Source organism: Hippopotamus amphibius, chromosome 6, assembly GCF_030028045.1.
Source record: "Hippopotamus amphibius kiboko isolate mHipAmp2 chromosome 6, mHipAmp2.hap2, whole genome shotgun sequence".
NCBI lineage: Eukaryota > Metazoa > Chordata > Mammalia > Artiodactyla > Hippopotamidae > Hippopotamus > Hippopotamus amphibius.
This window is the reverse complement of record NC_080191.1, coordinates 43,957,734-43,975,893: the sequence shown is the minus strand read 5'-3', so window position 1 is coordinate 43,975,893 and position 18,160 is coordinate 43,957,734. Positions and strand designations below refer to the sequence as shown.

Here is an 18,160-nt window from a genome sequence, read left to right as displayed (position 1 = left end):
TGATTGCATCAATGAAGCTTGAACTGGCTCACATCTTCATATCCTTGCCCTTCAGCAGTCCTCTCTCACACGGACCCCTGGGCTTGGATGTGTGACTTGCTTTGGATAATGGAACAACAGCAAATATTATGTAAGCAGAGAATTGACAAACAATTCTGATTTGGGGTTTGCCCTCTTGCTTTCCTTTGGAATCCTAAGAATGCCACGTGACTGAGCCAGGGCTAGTCTGCTGGAGGAGGAGAGACCACGTAGAGAGGCCCATCTGCCCAGGCTTACCAGTCGTGAACCAGCTAGCCCCAGTCTTTGCAGAGGCCGATCACATGTGAACACATAAGGCCGGCTGAGATTAGCCAAGCCTGGCCCAGACTAGGAGAGCTGCACGGCTCAGCTCAAATTTCTGACCCAGGGAGTCAGGAGCTAAATAAATGGTCATTGTTTTAAGTCACTAGGTTTTGGGGGCAATTTATTATAGTATAATAGGTAACTGATGTACTGTTTCTCCACAGCTAAGTTATTTTTTACCCCTTTTCCTCACTAGAATGTTCTCAGGTTAGTAACTTTATTTCCGAAAAATACTTTATTTTATGACATAGCTCTGCCAGCTAAGTGCTAAAGGGCTATTCGGAATAGTTATCACTATGAAACAGGGCAACAATTTCCCCATCAACTTAGAAGCAGCCCGTCATCATGTGCTGAGATGCTGAGATGGAGTTACCATATAATTTATCATATGAACTGCTCTCCTTTGGAGAGTCAAAGGGGTCCTAGTTAATTCTGTTGAGAAAACCAGGATGTATGGTTCCCCTACTTAGAGGGAATATATTTAGCTATTAGAAAAGGGAGCCTGGCAGGAACAAAAGACATTGCTATATTCACGTATAAAAATGAAGCTCCAGACTCGGGTTGATAGCAGACCATGAAGAATAAGAAACTGGCTGTGTGAGGTGCCTTGCTAAGTCACATCATTGTAAAGACAGAGGGTCGAAGTGAGACCAGGGCAGTGCTGCCCTTTGGGGTGACAGATGCCATAAGCTGTAGTCAGAGAGCAGTGATGTTTGTGACCAGGTGATGGGAACCTTCTCATTGCTGTGGCCACAGTGCCTTTCGTCCCACGCTGACTGGAGTCCCCCGAGCTTCCCACTTCCCAGGTGCTCACCTCCACCAGGTGCGGTGCCACGAGGCTCCAGCAGCGCATCACGTGCAGCAGGGGCCTGGATTTGCTCCGCACGATCCTCAGCATGGCGTCCCCGAGGCGGAACAGGTGGAGGGCACTTTTTCGGTCTTGTGTGGATTTCACTTCTCCTACAGGAAGGCGAGACATAAAAGCCATCAATCCCAAACTCAGAAATAGTTTGACCTGTTCAAGCATGGAGACAGGATGAAAATCAAAGAGCCATACTTGGATCAATGGGATTACCAGTGTGAATTCGCCAAGACGGGAAAGGAGCCTGGATTAAAGAAAGACCAGGTGCTTCCCTCAAGATCGGTGCCCGCCTCTCCTGGTCACTATAGCGTCCCTAGTGCCTGCATGACAGGTGTGAACAATGCTCGGTGACAGGGAGGAATGATGTTGTGGTTAAGTAGGAGGGCTAGGGAATCGGCTGCCTGGGCCCAAACCCTGGCTCCATCCTTTAGTAGGTGGGTTACGACGGACCAGAAGTTTGCCTCACTAGTCTGCAGTTTCTCCCTGTTAAAGCGACGACAGTAGTACCTACTTCTTAAAGTCACTTCTAGGATGAAAGGTGATAATGCTCATAGCACAGGGCCTGGCACAGATGACCTGCCCCACACACCTAGTGATATTGCTACTGTCATCAGCATCATCCTTCACAGCCACCATCCACTTGGTCAATCCCTAATGGCACCTCTGCAGCCCTTGCCAAGCAGGTCAGCCCCCTTTGGAACCCAGTAACACGCGATCTAACCTGCTCTGTCCTGCTTCCGTACAATCCTTGCTTACTCTGAGCTCTTGCTACTTCTTTGCCGCTGTCACCTTAGTCTTCTCCACTCCCTTCCTGCTCACGTGCTCCTGCTTCTCCCATACTGCCTACAGAACGCTAATCATTGTCAGCCTCTAGCAACCAGAACGTGCCTTTCCAATCGGTCTCGCCACATCAAATAAACTTCAAAATGACAGGAACGAAAATCACTGACATTTACTGAATGTTTGCTCTGCATCAGACATTGTGTTCGTTCTTTGTGTCTTTAATCACTTTTATTTTTATTGAAGTATAGTTGATTTACAATGTTCTGTTAATTTCTGCTGTACAGCAAAGTGGTTCAGTTATACATATATATATATATATATATATATATATATATATATACACACATTCTTTTTTATATTCTTTTCCATTACGGTTTATCACAGGATATTGAATATAGTTCCCTGTGCTCTACAGTAGGACCTTGTGGTTTATCCATCCTATATATAATAGTTTGTATCTGCTAATCCTGAACTCCCACTCCACCCCTCCCCAACCCTCCCCCCGCCCATGGCACCCCCAAGTCTGTTCTCTGTGTCTGTAATCACTTTAATTTTAAAAGCAAACTTTGAGAAGTGACTGTAACTACTGCCATGTACAGATTAGAAAACTGAAGACCAGAAAGGTCAACTGACTTCACTAAAACAACGCAGCTGGTAAGTGGTGAAGGCAGCATTTTAACTTGGATCTGATTGATTCCCAAGCAAATGCTTCCTCCCCCTAGGTCTGCTGCCTCTTCCTGACCATGTTCTTTGCTTTTTGTAAGCTCAGAGTCTCCTGATTTCTCCACGCAGGTTTTGAAGGTGGCCCCTGGGTTCACAGATGCTTTGGACGTTGGCTGGATCTGGGTCCAGCCAGATCTGGATCTGGCTTTATATCACTAAGGTTTTAAAGTCTATTTAAAACTCAAGGGAAAGGACGATGGTTCTCAAATCAGAATCTGCAGTAAGATTAAAAATGCCTATTGATGGGAGGGACCTTAGAGGTTATGCACTTTAACCTGCCACCACAGTGTGATTCTGGCACACAGCTCTGTGTCTCTGCCTAAATCCATGGGGACAAGGTACTCACCGTTGCAGCACAACCCCTTCCGCCCCCTAGCTGTTGACGGACAGGTGCATTTGTGAGCAGCCTGCCACCCACTTGGAACACTTGGGTGACTCAATACAACTCTACACGCTCTTCCACGTGTTGACCCTCGAGAGGGCCATCATCTGGCCTCAGCCGGGAAGACAGTGATACTGACCCACCATTAAAGGGATATGCCCTGAGGGCAGTTTTCCTAACAGTGGCCTGAGGCTCCAACAACACAGATCATGCCTCAACACTAGATGATAAATCTGCACCTGAACTTAGCCAAGGTGACAGTGTACGAAGGGAATGCGGGTTCAAGTCCTCAGGCATCAGAGATCTGGGCTGTTTCCCGCTAATCTCATGGCACGGTTTCTGCAGGGAAAGAATTACCTGGCATTGCCAGCGAGTAATCAACTGTTTCCGTAACGGAATGGAAAAGCTGGGACTGTGATGCTTTCTTCAGCTGGTAAAGAAAACCTCCCAGAGCCATGAGGTTCAACTTATCGGTGGCATCTTCAAAGAGCCTGGATGAAACAAAAATACTTGTTACTTGGAAACAATTCAGCAAAGTCTTTATGGCCGAATGATTATGGTAATTTTGTTAGATGTGATTAATGAAAATGTGTAAACACTGTAAAGAAATGTACCGTATTATTATATCTATTATTCCTGAGTACAAGTCTGCTCTAACTATGAGATTTTAATCTGAAGGGCACAGACCACATTTAAAAAAAGATCTTTGTAGCCCCACGGCCTAACTCAGCTGAGACGGGCACTCATAAAACATTTGGCAAGAAGTTGAAAGATGGCAAAGCACCGTTCCCAGAAATGTAATAACTGTAAATGGAATTCTTACCATTAGCTTCAATTTCATAAGCTATGTTAAAGAAAAAACAGGAAATTAATCAAGGCTTTTCTTGGGCTGAGACCGGCAAGTTTAATGCCGGGCTTGGCTCTGAGGAGGATTCAGAAGCAGAGTAAACTTGATCTGTAAGCCCTCCAGGGGCAGGGACTGACCTTACCCCTCTGACTCATACAGCCAGAGCGCTGGACGTGGTGAAGCTCAACTATCTACTGGAATAATGAATCTTCCCTAACACAACGGACTTTGCAGGTTCTTTTTGTTTTCCACTCTGTTGGGCACAGACATTTCTAGAAGGAGTTAGGGAGGAGGAGGTGAGCACAGGTAGCAGGGCTTAGAGGAGGATCAGAGGCTCAAAGGAACTCAGAACGTTGGGATCAAACAGTGGTTTATGTGGCACTTGAGGAATGAGGCGAGCCAGCCTCCCTCTGCTCTGGGGTCACCCCAAGGCCTGCCCTCCAAATCCGTGGTGACACCAGAAGGGCAAGCAGCCCTGTGGAGTGCCACGTGCTGGGTCAGGGAGAGTGTCTCCAATAGGAATTGAATAACAAGGCCCTTCTGAAGGGGTAATACGAGGCGCACAAGTTTTAAGGTGGGAATCAGTGAAATCATTCAAAAATTACCAAAACAAACATATTTTTCTTGTGGTTTGTCATTTCAATTACAACACCATTTGTTTTCTGGATCCCATTAATCATTTCTTCTTCCTCTTTCCTAGTAGGAAAAGCATGGTGAATATCATATCCCACCTGACACCTGTACACTCCTGTTCAGATTCCCAAACACTTTCACAGCCACCTTGTTGGATAAACAGGAAACAGGGATTATTGTACTGAGTTAGTAGGTGAAGAACTAAGTCTCAGTGCAACTATTTACGCAGACACGATCTTGCAGTTGGTTGATGTCAAAGCCAGGAGAGAACTCAGGTCTTCTGAGCCCAGCCAGCGATGCTCTCCCAACACCTCTGCAGCCTTGCTATCCATCCTCCCATGTGAGCTTCACAGCACCTGCACTGGGTCTGGGGCACAACCACCAAGTGTGGAGCGTGAAGTGGGGTGGTCTCCAGGTGAAGGCGACTAAAAGCACTTTCCACATCAAGAAGGGCCACCCAACAGCTAGAATTACTGTTGATTCCTCCCTCTCCATATTAATGTGGTTGCTGGGCATCGATTAAGAATAGATCACACTCCTGGGTGTAGGATTTTAAAGTAATTTCATACAAACAGTGAATGTTTACTATTTGCCAAGCTCTGTCCTAACCAATTCCAGGGTACTAATTAATTTAACTGTGTGACTATGCTGTGAGAGTTACTTTATGACCCTATTTTGTGATGAGAAATCAGAGCTCAGGGAGGGGAAATTGCCTCCGATCATGGGCTAAGTGCAGAGCCTTTGCTCCAGGTTACCTCCCACCCCCACCCCCCGAACCTCCAGCCTTAGTCACTAGAAAAGAGTTCATTCTGAGTGTGTGGTGTGATAGGAGACAGAGATGTGCTTGAAAAAATTTACAAGAGACTTCCATGACCAGCTAACAAATTAAGTTGTCCTGGGAATGATTGGGAAAGCAGAAGAGAAGGATGTGGTGTGGCCGGCAGTTCTTGGGGGGTGGGAGGAGGAGGCAGCCTCCCGGGGCGCGGTGGGAACAGGGCTCACCTGTCGGCCTGGGTGGACAGCGTGAGCACGACCTTGGCGGCACTGCTGCCTGTCATGAGGCTGCCCCCGCGGAAGTCACAGGCCCGGCCTCGGCTGCCTTCCCGGACGAGCTCCTGGATGGAGAGGGGCTGGATGACGGGGGCCGTGCTCAGGGAGCTCTCCTGCTCCAGGCTCTGCTCCTGCAGCGAGCCCTCGCTCTCCAGGTCCCCCAGGAGTCCGCCTCTGGGGGCCTTCTGGGGCTGGCTGATGGTCAGCGGGGGCTGAGAGGTGCCATCACTGAAGTGGGTGTGCTCCAAGGTGCCCACGTACTCGCATACCCTGGAGAGAGTCACACACAGCAGTTGCGGAACGTTGCAGCTCAGCCGGCCCAGCTCTGTCAACCCCACAGTGAGATACAAAGGAGCTTGGCCAGCCTTGCAATCCTCCTGAACTTTTCCGCTTTCGCTAGTGAGAGCCTCCTCTCTTCCTGCTCTCCTCTCTCCCACTTCCACTTCCTCTCTCCTCACTACGCACATTTAGTTTGAGTTGGACCAGACAGCCTGGAGGTGGGGTAAGGATTCTTTGGTGAAAGTTTGGGAACAAAGCTTTGTTCATCCACGTCCCTCCTGTCCAGCGTGCAGGCTTATCAGGACTGTGGCTGTTTGAGTGAGTTTTCCCAGAGGGTCCTCTTCCCTTTCTCTGGTGCTCTAGTCAGGACTCAGGACACATCTCCTCACTCTGAGATCCCAGAATGAGCGTGCGTATGGTGGACTGGCCTTTTGGCCGCAATGCGCCCTCACTCAGGACTTCCGCTCAGCCTTGTCTCACTGGGTCCTGACAGCTCCACGTGACCACTGCTGGGGCGGGTGTGGGGTAGTCACCTAATTAGGGTAAACTCGGAGAAGAGTCACAACATATGGTACAATGGCCAGCTTCCCATTGTTCCCAACAGGACCTGGGACTAGAGACCCCTCATCCCAGATTGAGTTCAGTTACCAGGAAAGACTATTTTGGATAATCCACTCTGATGTTCCATAATCAGGCCAGTTTTTGATTCCATACAAATCGCTCAGGTGCAATTTAAGTCTTTCTCTTTTTCCCTTTTTGCTTGTGAGAGCAATAAGAGCAGGGGTCACCAGCCTCCACATTAAAACCTGTTGTGCTTCAGGCCAATTCATCCCGGCCCTTTCACATGTTCCTCTCAAGGTGAGTTTTTCAACCCTCGAATGAGCTTTGAAAGTAGACCAATACTCATTCAAGGCTATACTTGCTTGGAGGACGATAAATAGAACCTAGATCTGGCTAGTGCCCTGGGCAAGATCCAGATGCCTGAGCCCTGCTGTGGGCCGTCATCCACCACTCAGCCAGAACTGAGCTTGGAGAGGACGTGGCGTGTACCAAGGCGAAGGGTAAGAAAGCCGGCAGCCGCCCTGTGCCTGCTGTGGGTGGATGGTGGTCCTTCCTTTGTCTGGAGTCTGCCTGACTGCCAGTGCCAGGGGAGGCAGGATTTTCTTCTTGGTCGTGGGAGAACTGTGGAGCTCTCACTTTGTTTTTATTTTACAGGTGCTGTGAACTGTGTAACTTACTGGGAGGTTCTTTTTACTTTGATACTACAAAGCCAAGAGCTAAATTTTTGGCCATCTTTGGCACAATGAACTATTCTATTTTTCCCTTTGTCTAGCTAAATTAAAAGCAGGCATCTTGTATTTATTATGTGTCCATGTAAGCTATCAAAAATCCTTCTTTCAATAAAGAGGACATTAATAAACACACGGCCATGTTATGCTGCTGACACAGGGCCAGCTTTCAGATCTGCCTAGTATTCACCTAACTTATGTGGTCTTTTACCAGCCTCTGTTTAAGAATCAGTTTTTCCTCCCTGGGATAACATATCTGCCTCTCACAGGCAATGTCAATTGATAATTCACAGTTTCCTAAATGTCACTCTGTTCTCCAATACATATATTCGCTTGGCCCTGATTCCCTCTTCTCTCTTTAATATCTCATTTGGGGTTTATGCAAACTTTGTGACTTATTTAAGTGTCATCTCTGGACGTGCTGGCGGGTGCTGGAGTCTACCCCTTCCACACAGCAGCCCCCTCCCCGCCCCAAGGCCGGTGGGTGCCAGGCCTGCAGGGGTGGGGATCCCGTCGCGCACCTGAACACGTGTGGCCAGCAGTCGGGGTTGTGGCTGCCCATCTCCAGGCCGACACTGAGGATGGCATCCATGCACAGGACGTGGGCTGTGTGCAGCCACACCCCCTGCAGCTTCGCGATCTGCTCCAGTTTCTGCTCCACTTTTAGTTTCACTGCGCCAGAAAGACATTTATTAGAGTAACAGTCCAAGCAAGGGAGACAGAAGGGGCGGGAGAAAGGAGGGAAAGGAAAAAACGTGCTCTTGTGCAAGGGCAAAAGGAAACGGGAGATGTCACCAGATGTCACTGGCAGCAAGCTCTTCAATGGCAGGTCTCTAAGGTTCATCGTGCAAACGACCCAGCCCACAGGCCCAGAGACATTGGTGACCCCAGCTCTGTGGTTTCAGAAGTCCATGGATTCTGAGCTGGTAGGTACAGTTCCTCTGGGCCCACCACTGGGATCTGGGTCACAGCAGTGAGGATGGGCTTCGAGTGCCAATGCCAGCTAAAGCCATCTGCACCCAGATTCTTCCACCGCCCCTGTGTACTCATATTGAAAATAAGAAAGAATTCCTGGCAGTCAGCAAGTCCTCTCCAAGGTTTATTTAATGTTAGGTGCTCATGACGAGGACCATCTAAAACATGTCTAGGTGCACTCTGAGCACCACGATGGCTGCTTTATAACTGAAAATTCCCGTATCAGTTCACTCTCTGAGTTCACACTTATACTTGTGATCTTCAAATAATACTTTTTAAACTGTAGATAATGAATGAGAAACGATGCAGAAGGTGACTTAAGGTGTCAATTATGCAAAATGCCACGGCAAGGCCAAACAACAGCATCCTCCGTGAATCAGGGTGTCCAGTCACTGGAAGATGGGTCTAGTGGGATAACTGAGTGATGGTCCAGAACCCGGGAATACAGCGCACTTCAGAGGAAGCCTGACCTTGCTCCTACCATAGAGGAAAAACTGATTTTTAGCAAAGCATCATTTGTCTCATGGATGTGATGCTCATTTTATTTTTTATTTGTCTATAATTCAAATATTAGCTCTGGTCTAATAGTTTTTGAAGAACTTTCAGTATTTTTATGTAATTTATAGTTTTACATTTTAAGTAAAAGTGCTATATATACCCTTTTGCAGTTAACACTGAAGATGTGTGAGAGCTGCTTTACTTTCACATGGGTCTCTCGACTCAAGTTTGAGGAACACCAACCTAACCTGTTTTTGTCAGCTAAAAATGTGCCAGCTCTTTCTGTGACTACCTATTTTATATACCTGATACACTGTTAGCGTAAGTCGGACCAAGCTTCCAATTTTTTCTTGTGTGCTGCCTGCCATTCATCTTCCATTGCTATTAAAAAGGCCATTGTCTTTCCTTATATCTAGATAACCATCTGCTTCACTGATTAACTGATTTTAACAAGCTGAAAATCAGCTCTTTCCCGAGTTTACAAAGCTCAGGTTTTTCTCCAACAAGAGCAAAGTCTTCCTGAGCCTCCTCTCAGGAATTCCTCCATCGGTTTGATTCCCCCCTTCAGAACCCTGGCCATTCCGCCTTTCCCACTATAGCCTGAGGGGGTCCTCAAATGTGCACCAGTGGCCAGAGAACGCCAGAGGTGTGAATAGCTGAGCCAGGTGGGCCTCTGGCTAACGGCCAAGTGCACTTTCCTAGTCACCAGGGGCCAGTATGTCCCTTGTCTCCAAAGGCATCTATTGTAAGCATTCTGGCAAATAAGCCATGTAAAACTGACCCAAGCTTGTGGGTCAGTGGGATCTCCTCATCAGTGGTTTACAATATGCCGTGTATCACACATGCAACAGGGACGAGAGTACCTGCTCGTGTGTGCGGGCATGTGCAGAGCTCATGTAAAGCACCAGGTGGGTTCTATCCCTTCTGCTGTTACCTTGTGCTATGGCATCACCAGGTTCCTGCACTTCCTTTTCCTCTTTCTCTTCCTGGACACAGGAGGCAGCTGCCATCTGGGCGAGGGCTGACGCACAGTTGGCTGCAACTCCTTTAGAGGAAACAAACAATTACCCCTTAATTGAGTCTATTCTCTAACCACTCACTCGGCAGAACCACTTCTAAGAGACTTGTTGTCCACGGGGGCCATTCCCAATATGTGCCTCGGGGACCCCCCTCAGGCCACGGGTCAGGGATACTACGCCTGCCGTACCTAGAGCACAGCTCAGCCGCGCGGCTTTCCGCAGCCCATCGAGGCTCATGCAGATGGCATCGCGTTCTTTTTGGTTTTGTTCTTTGATGCCTTCAGCCCCCAGAATGAAAGCCAGCCCTTTGGAGCTCCCCGCCATTCGGCCCGTCAGGGGGGTTGATAAAGTGTCGATCAAGTTCTTCCAGCAGCCAACCAGAATGTAGCGAGCAAACGCCACACCTAGAATGTGAAGCGGGTGGGGTCACCTTCCGGAGACAAAAAACGACCTGGCAATGAACGGCATGGGCTTCTCTGACCATCAAGTTAGCATTACCGAGTTGTGTGCCGTTCGACGACAGGAAATACAATGGAAAGGATTATCTCGGATTGTGTTTCACTTTATGCTTATAAATAATGAATGCTGCATCAGCGGCTGGATGAGGATAATAACTTCTATCAGGTATTTTTCTGCCAAGACAGAATCTTAATTCATTTATGTCAGCACAGAAGGCTGCCACATAATAATTTAATTGCTGGTAACACATGTGATGGACGTATATTCATAAACTCAAGACCCACGTCACTACCTGCCACCGTGGAGTCATCAATTCTCCTGCCCTGGGTGAAAGGAGACTCCATAGAAGCTGAGGCCATTAGCTGCCCTCCAATTGCACTGCTCTCTAAGCCATCGATATCTGTCAAGGAAAAAAGGACAAGGTTATCCTTGGTTACAACACTTCAGTCAAAAATAAATGGCTACCACAACATTCCTTCTTTTCCCCCAACAAATAGCCATGGGATCTGTTATGTACCAAGTATGCAGCAACCTTTTATCAGAATATTAAAATTTTTGTTTTATCCATTCAGTATAGTTTTCTTTAATTGCTAGAGCATTCTTCTATTAGGCTGATGCACATTTTTTTTTTTTAATTTTATTTTATTTTATTTTTTTGGGGATACACCAGGTTCAATCAACTGTTTTTATACACATATCCCCATATTCCCTCCCTTCCTTGACGCCCCCCCCCCTTGAGTCCCCCCCACCCTCCCTGCCCCAGTCCTCTAAGGCATCTTCCTTCCTCGAGTTGGACTCCCTTTGTTATACAACAACTTCCCACTGACTATTTTACAGTTGGTAGTATATATATGTCTGTGCTACTCTCTCGCTTCGTCTCAGTTTCCCCTTCTCCCCCCACCCCCTCCCATACCTCGAGTTCTCCAATCCATTCTCTGTATCTGCTTCCTTGTTCTTGTCACTGAGTTCATCAGTACTATTTACATACATACATACATAGTGAAGTAAGTCAGAAAGAGAAGGACAAATATTGTATGCTAACTCACATATACGGAATCTAAAAATAGTACTGATGCACATTTTTAATTGAAAAAATAAAGTCTGCTATCTCTGTTGTTAGAAATTCTATTTAGAATATTTTGATCTTTGAAAATTCCCTTTTATTCAAAATCATGGCATTATTCCCACATTTTATATGTACAGGTTACTCCAACATGGATCTGTCTTTCAGAGCTTCCTCATAAGAATTAAGAGGAAGACAAGCCTCTTTGGTCAGATAATCATATAATCTGATTGGAAAGCACAATACCTTACTAATAATGTCTTACAATTTTCAAAGCGTTTTCACATAACTGTTTATTCATTAGATCTTCCCAACAATTCCAAGTACGTAGGCAGGGTAAGTATTATTTTTCCTTATTTCACAGAGAAAGAAATAAGTATTCAAAGTAGGTAAATTGCCCAAGGTCATGAGGCTGCGAAGGAAGGAATTAGACTTAGTATTCAAGTCTTCTGACACCCATCAGGCCTCTTTCCATGACACCAAACTCCAGCTCAATACGGGATACTAATTGACTTTGTTTATTAAATTTTTGTTAACATACACTCTCATCTACAGAATTAGTTCAACGAACCATTCCTTAACATGCTGGCAAGTAGACACTGGCCTGGGTTTGACAGGGCTGGGCTTCAATTCAGCCTTGCCTCTGAATTAAGTAATCTTGAAACCTTAGGCCAGGTACTCCATTCTCTGGGCCCCAAATTCCTCAGTAAAAAGGAAGGAACCACTGGAGTAGTGACCAAGAAGCTGAAGTATATGCACTTGAATGCAACTAACATAGTTGAATGCAACACAGAGAGGGGATGGGAGAAGAGGGTAACATAAGCTTATTCCCTGATTTTAGAACTTCACCTTCACCCCAGTAGAATGAGACCTGCATGATGTTTGAAAATTATTTCATTATATTTTTGATTCTCACAATAACTTCCGGAAGTCTAGAGACTTCTGGTAACACATCTCTTTGAAAGTTGCTAAGAGAATGGATTATAAAAGTTCTCACTTCAGTGAGAAAAAAAATTGTAACTATGAGAGGTGAATGATGTTAACTGAACTTACTGTGATGTCATTTTATAATATATGCATAATCAAATCATTATGTTGTACACCTGGGATTAATATAATATATGTCAATTACATCTCAGTAAAACTAGGTGTGAGGGGGAAGGCAGGGAGAAATCTGTACGACTACTACAGTGGGAACAGATCAGTTTCACTGAAATTAATTTGACTTATGGTCAAATGGTCTAATGACATTTGCCAGAAATTGCCATGTATCAAAGTTTTGTTTCCTATGTGCTAGGTAAAGGACTGATGAATTCAAGTAACACAAAGCTCACCTAAGTGCTAAATTCCACAATTCTACAGAACACTTTGACATGACATGAGGAATGGCCACAGGCAGTACAGTGCTGATGAGCAGATTGCTGCTATTGCCTTTCCTTGCACATGATGAAAAGACTAGATGGACATTTCCAAGCTCTAGGCTAACTGCTGCTCAAATTCACCTGTCACGTCACACCTGAAATTTGATGCAAAGAATCACACAGCCGAATTCTGTTGAATTCTTATGAAAAGCCTAGGTTTTCCTATCATTAATCTAAAGTTAGATAACTTTCCTATGGATGAAGCAACTGAACTTACTGTTCCATTATAAAAGAGATGGCTGACTACTAGTGATGACTGCTGAACATGGCTCCTGTGCATAGTCTGTTATTTGTTCATTTTTACAGCTACTGTATGACTCCTTATATTAAGATTCAGGGAAGAAATTCAGAGATTAATTTTGGCAGAAACTATGCTATTTGAAAATTAAAGCCAGCACGTTTAGGATCCTCATCTAAATTCCAAGGCACTTAGAAGCTCTGGACGGTACCTTTAATCTCAATCTGAAGGCAGTTTGTGCAGACAAATGGAAATCAAGCATTGCTTACAGGTAGACTGAATAAATGTCTCACAAATGTCTTCAAAAATATGAATTCCTGTTTTTCAAATGGCTGTAAATTTTATCACAATTAAGAAAATACTAATTGATCACTTGTCTGGTGGTGCTTGTCGCCAAACCTTGGGATCCAGTCTTGCTTCCCCCAGTTCAATCCTAGTTCTGGGACCTACGCTCCAAATGCCAGACAATGACCAGGATGCTGCATGCTATCGACAGACCTCACTGTATGTCTTGGCTCCTCGCTTGATTTCTAAATAGTGCCTTTCCCCAGATTCCTCAGTGTTGATCTCCACCTGCCAGTAGTTCACTCTGCCACCTTTGTAAGAGCGCAAACCACAGGCAATGTAGCACATCCTCTGGACAACAGATTCTACCTCCCAGCTGGACCACCTGCCCCAGGCCAGTGCTGTTTCTGCAGTGCGCCCTGCCCAGGGCAGAGTGATGCTGAGCTGTGTGAGGACATACACCCCATGGAGAGGGCGGGGAAGGCGTCCACAGAGGGCTGTGCTCTACTTATCTCGTCAGCAGGAGCCATGAGAAGACCACTCAGATCAGAAACCAGTCTGGGAACTCAGAGCAAATACAGGACGAGCCTGGAGATCTGATTTATTAAGGCTCCTGACGACCAGTCCAAACTTCTGAGCACTCCTGGATGTTGACCTGACATGGTGGTTATGCCATGCAAAGCCATGAGTGGCTGCTTTCGCCAAAGTGCTGCCTTATGACTACACCCCATACTTCTCTCTCTGCTCTCATATGCTATTTCTAATAGTTAAACAGGATTTTAAAAATTCTGGACACTAAAGACAAAGGTGCTGGGCAACTATTTTGCATTCTTTTTCTCTCCGGTAGAGCTGGGAAGGGAGAACCTCTGATACGGACAAGAAATGGGGGTGAAGCCAAGTTTAAAATCAATCATTTTACATTACTGGCAAATTTCCAGGAGCACGGAATGATACAGGGTATCTATGAGCATGTGAGAGTTTCCAGGAATAATTCTGGGCTTTGCGCCCAGACTATACTTCATATCCCCAGAAGAGGTCTATGGTTTTATCCCAACAGACATAGGTGCTAAGTAATTCCTAATCTAATGGGGCACAGTGAGGCTGCAGAGTCCCACATGCAAAAAGGACAGAAAGTTCTTGTGAGGTGAATTCACGACACTTCCCTGGAACTGTCCCCAACCGCCAGGGCGGCTTGGTGGGTGCTGTTTCAAAGTCTGTTTAAAACACTGTTGCTTCCCTGAAAGGGGCTTTGAAGCATGAGCCCTCCCACCCCACTGAGGGCCACGGAGCCGTGCCAGGAGCCGCTGACCGGTCAGCATGGTGATGAGGGGAAGGCTGTTGTCCTCGGGGCTGCCCCAGTAGCCGGCTTCTCCGAGCATGTTTCTGTCAAGAACCTGGTGGTACAGTTCCTCGATCCAGGCCTGGGAGAAGACCATGAGCACCCCGCTGGTCTGGACCTGCTTCATGAACTCTTTCTGCAGAGAAGATCACAGGAGAAGGTGACCAAATACGATTCCCTGCAAACGAACAGGCTCCCCTGTTCCTCTGCCGCCTCTTCATGTCCCCTGAGTCCCCGAGTCACCGCTCTCGGGAAAAACACAACCTTGTTGATTGGGGGTAGGGGTGGCGAAGGGAGGGGAAACTGCGATGGAAAAGTCCCAAACTTCATGATGTGATCTTTCTAAGAAACCCTGTAGGTGTAGGGATACTGCACTTCATATTTTTGCTCTTTGACACATGGGAGGATTAGAAACTGCACAGAAACGTTTCACAGCCACCTCCTTCTCACTGTCCCACCAGCAGCAGAGATGGCATGTGCTCCCTGAAGGACCTACGTGTCTCAAGAGATATCTGACTTACACTCGTGAAGCTACCGCTTATCCTCAGAAATGTACAATTTGTCAATCATTTATCAAACAAATGACTGCTGATCCCTGAACGCAGCTCCATGGCTTTAGGCTCTCAAACTGGTACCAGGGCCCACCATGGAGGCGCCTGCTCACGCCAGCAAGCCAACCATGGAAGAGCCCCCATCACGCTCATCACCTCACAGGAGGTGTTTTGTTATCAACATTAGCGAGCTTAGCTCTGGGTTGGAGTAGGTCTCGGTACATTCTGGAACCTAACAAAGGGTTTTAGTAACAGCATGCCTTCATTTTCTGCAAATAGGACCATTCTCTGCACATGTCCTGCTGTTACTTAACATGCTGGTCACGTTTTTGAACGTCTTACACACGTGTGTTTAATGCCACCTGGTGAAGTTACTGGATCACTGGCAGGCAACCCGTTCCAGGCACACGGGGTTCTCCACTTCTGGAGCCAGGCAGGTGGCTCTGCGGCTCACCGTGCGTGCAAACTGCACAACGGCTCCTGTGCATCGTGTCCGTCCACCCTCCACAGCCCCGCGGGCATCACCCATCTCAGATCATTGCGGGACAGAACCCACAGCCATCTCTCCCCAGGCGATAATGCTAGGTGCCAGCCCAGAGGCTGCCGCTGGTCCTCGGCGTGGCCGGGCGCAGTCGCACACTCACCATGGTGCCGGGCGCCAGGGCGGGCCGCTTGCGGTAGTAGTCGCTGTGGGAGAGCTTCAGGTTGAGCAGCAGGGCGCAGTGCGCGGCTGAGTACAGGCTGTCCGCGTTCATCAGCATCTGCAGGCCCAGGCTGCTGTTCCCGTCGAATCCCGGGGAGCGCATCATGCCTACGGGAGACAATCCAGACACCTCAAACAACCAGGGACAACCTTAGGGCAGATACCGCGCCCTAGACGGGTGGGGAAGGGCATGCACTCCGGAGGGAATCTACTTGGGAAAATCTTTTGTTACTCGCCGGCTGCTTTGGTAAAATCACTTAAACGCTTCTTTACCTAGAAACAGGCAGAATAATTGATTGCCTGTATCTCCTGCTCAAACTCTCCAAATGGCTTCCCGTCACAATATATAAACCCCCGAGCCCCCCTCCACCACCCCACTTCCCTCAGCCACCCCAACCGTCTGTTGTTCCTTGACCTTACCAAACCCAGATGTGCTTCAGGGCCTTTGCAATTTTGCCTCTCCCCAGAATGATCTCCTAAGATCTCTGGATGACTAGCTGCCTTGATTCTTTTAGGGCTCTGCTCAAATGTCAGCTTTTCACAGACATTCCTCTTTAATTCCATCTAAAATAACATCCCTCCACCTACCACCATCCTCTGCAATACTCCTCCTCACCATGTACTTTTCTTCATTGCCTTAATGGCATTTATTAATATATGTATTTGTTTATTGTCTGCCATTACTACTATTATGTAAGACCTACAAGAGGGTGGGACTTTGTTAGTTTTGTTCACTAGAGAACCCCATTGCCTAGAACAGTGCCTGGTACACAGATCCTTTAAAATTATTTGCTGAATGAATGAATTAGAATGAATGAACAAGTTTGCTATGGCAACTAGATGCAACACACATTTAAGATGCTTAGCACAATAACTCAAGTACAAACTTTTCTAAAAGTAATAATGTTCCTCAAAAAGCTAAACACAGAATTACCATATGACCCATCAAGTTTGCACTCTTAGGCGTATACCCAAAAGAACTGAAAACAGGAATTTGAACAGATACTTGTATGCCAGTTTTCACTGCAGCAACTAAAACAAATAATAATGTAATATATATTTTTTAAAAAACCCTTTGAATTGGGTACTTTAAATGGGTGCATTGTATGGTATGTGAATTATATCGCAATCAAAGCTGTTAATAAATGAGGAAACAGTTTCAAAATATATATAAATAGTTATGTTTACCCCCCCAATTATTTTTTGACACATTCTTTTATATTTCATAGTATGATTTTCATTTTGAAAGGCTCCTGTGTTTTTGACAAAGTAACTGGAAAAACAAAAACCAATGATACCGGATGCTCTACAGATGGCCTCACTCAGCCAGGGAGAGTTGGTGCCTCGTTCAAATTTCCACAGACAGATGGGGTGACAAAAATTACCCAAGCCCGCTCCTCCTCTGGTACTATGTCTGCCCCAGTGCTACACTTGTTCCTACAAACACTCTGAGGCTGGATTTAGGGATGTAGGTGAAGCAGCCCATCCTAAACACGTGCAGGCACATGACACGCACTCATATCCTCTTCAGAGCGCGTCTAAGCTTACCCTTTAATCAAAAGTGTGCCTCTTACGTGAAGTGCAAAAATTCTCAAATAAGTGGGAAATACAAATTTACCACTGGAATGTTTACTTACATACCTGTGAACTTGTTAATGAATAATATGCTGGTAGGAAGACACGCATCAAAAGAAGCTTTCAAAACTGAGAAAACGTCAAGACCTCTGGTCTATTTGAGAACAGTGTAAACATATTTTGGTGGGAGTAAGTATGTCTATTATCCCAACAAAAACACCAAGGCAGGCAAAGATTAGGCATTCCCTTTGCCTTTTGCATAAAGTTTGGTGAGACCTTTGCAGCTGCCTTAAGAGATTCTTTTACTGAGAGTACTCTGGAATCGTGGGCTGAGGTACATTTATAAAAGGAAGCTCAAGTTGAGAGTGGGTTTTTAAATGACATCCTTGGTCAGGACATGAGCACTGTGTCTTGGTCCTGATGGTCCATAGGAATACTCCACCCTCTTAAGGTCCTGATGTGTTGATTCCAGTTCTCTGGAGCAGATAAAGCACAAGAGCAGTCTCTTTCCACGGTACACAGAAAGCAGCACTCAGCTTGATGGGTATTAAACTACCCTGGATCACAGGTAAAAGGAACATTTGAGTCTATGAACGGGGGTGGGGGTGGGGGATCTGCAAGTGGCTTTGATCTTAGATGTCAGTAATAATTTCTTTTAATATTTTGAAACTACTATTTACCTAGGAATATGTTTTGGAACCTGAGCACATGCTCAGATGCTGAAAGTGAAAAAAGCTAATTAATGTGTCTGCTGACATGAAGACCCAAATCATTAACAGAGGTGTGACAAAGCCCCAGAAAACACTGCTGAGTTCTGAAATAATTTGTTAGGCGTGTTAGGGGC

The 18,160-nt window shown here is 46.2% G+C and overlaps 1 protein-coding gene across 1 annotated transcript in view; it reads right to left on the bottom strand.

Moving 5' to 3' along the window:
- Window positions 1–18,160, bottom strand: part of ARFGEF3 (ARFGEF family member 3) — a 165,627-nt gene that overhangs the window by 45,749 nt on the left and 101,718 nt on the right. The window contains exons 13-21 of the mRNA XM_057738354.1: window positions 15,683–15,849; window positions 14,458–14,623; window positions 10,434–10,541; window positions 9,871–10,086; window positions 9,598–9,708; window positions 7,712–7,862; window positions 5,575–5,892; window positions 3,450–3,583; window positions 1,157–1,302 (exon numbers count right to left, since the gene is read on the bottom strand). Of these exons, the coding sequence (XP_057594337.1) occupies window positions 1,157–1,302; window positions 3,450–3,583; window positions 5,575–5,892; window positions 7,712–7,862; window positions 9,598–9,708; window positions 9,871–10,086; window positions 10,434–10,541; window positions 14,458–14,623; window positions 15,683–15,849 (1,517 nt within the window). The remainder of the gene's footprint in view (window positions 1–1,156; window positions 1,303–3,449; window positions 3,584–5,574; window positions 5,893–7,711; window positions 7,863–9,597; window positions 9,709–9,870; window positions 10,087–10,433; window positions 10,542–14,457; window positions 14,624–15,682; window positions 15,850–18,160) is intronic.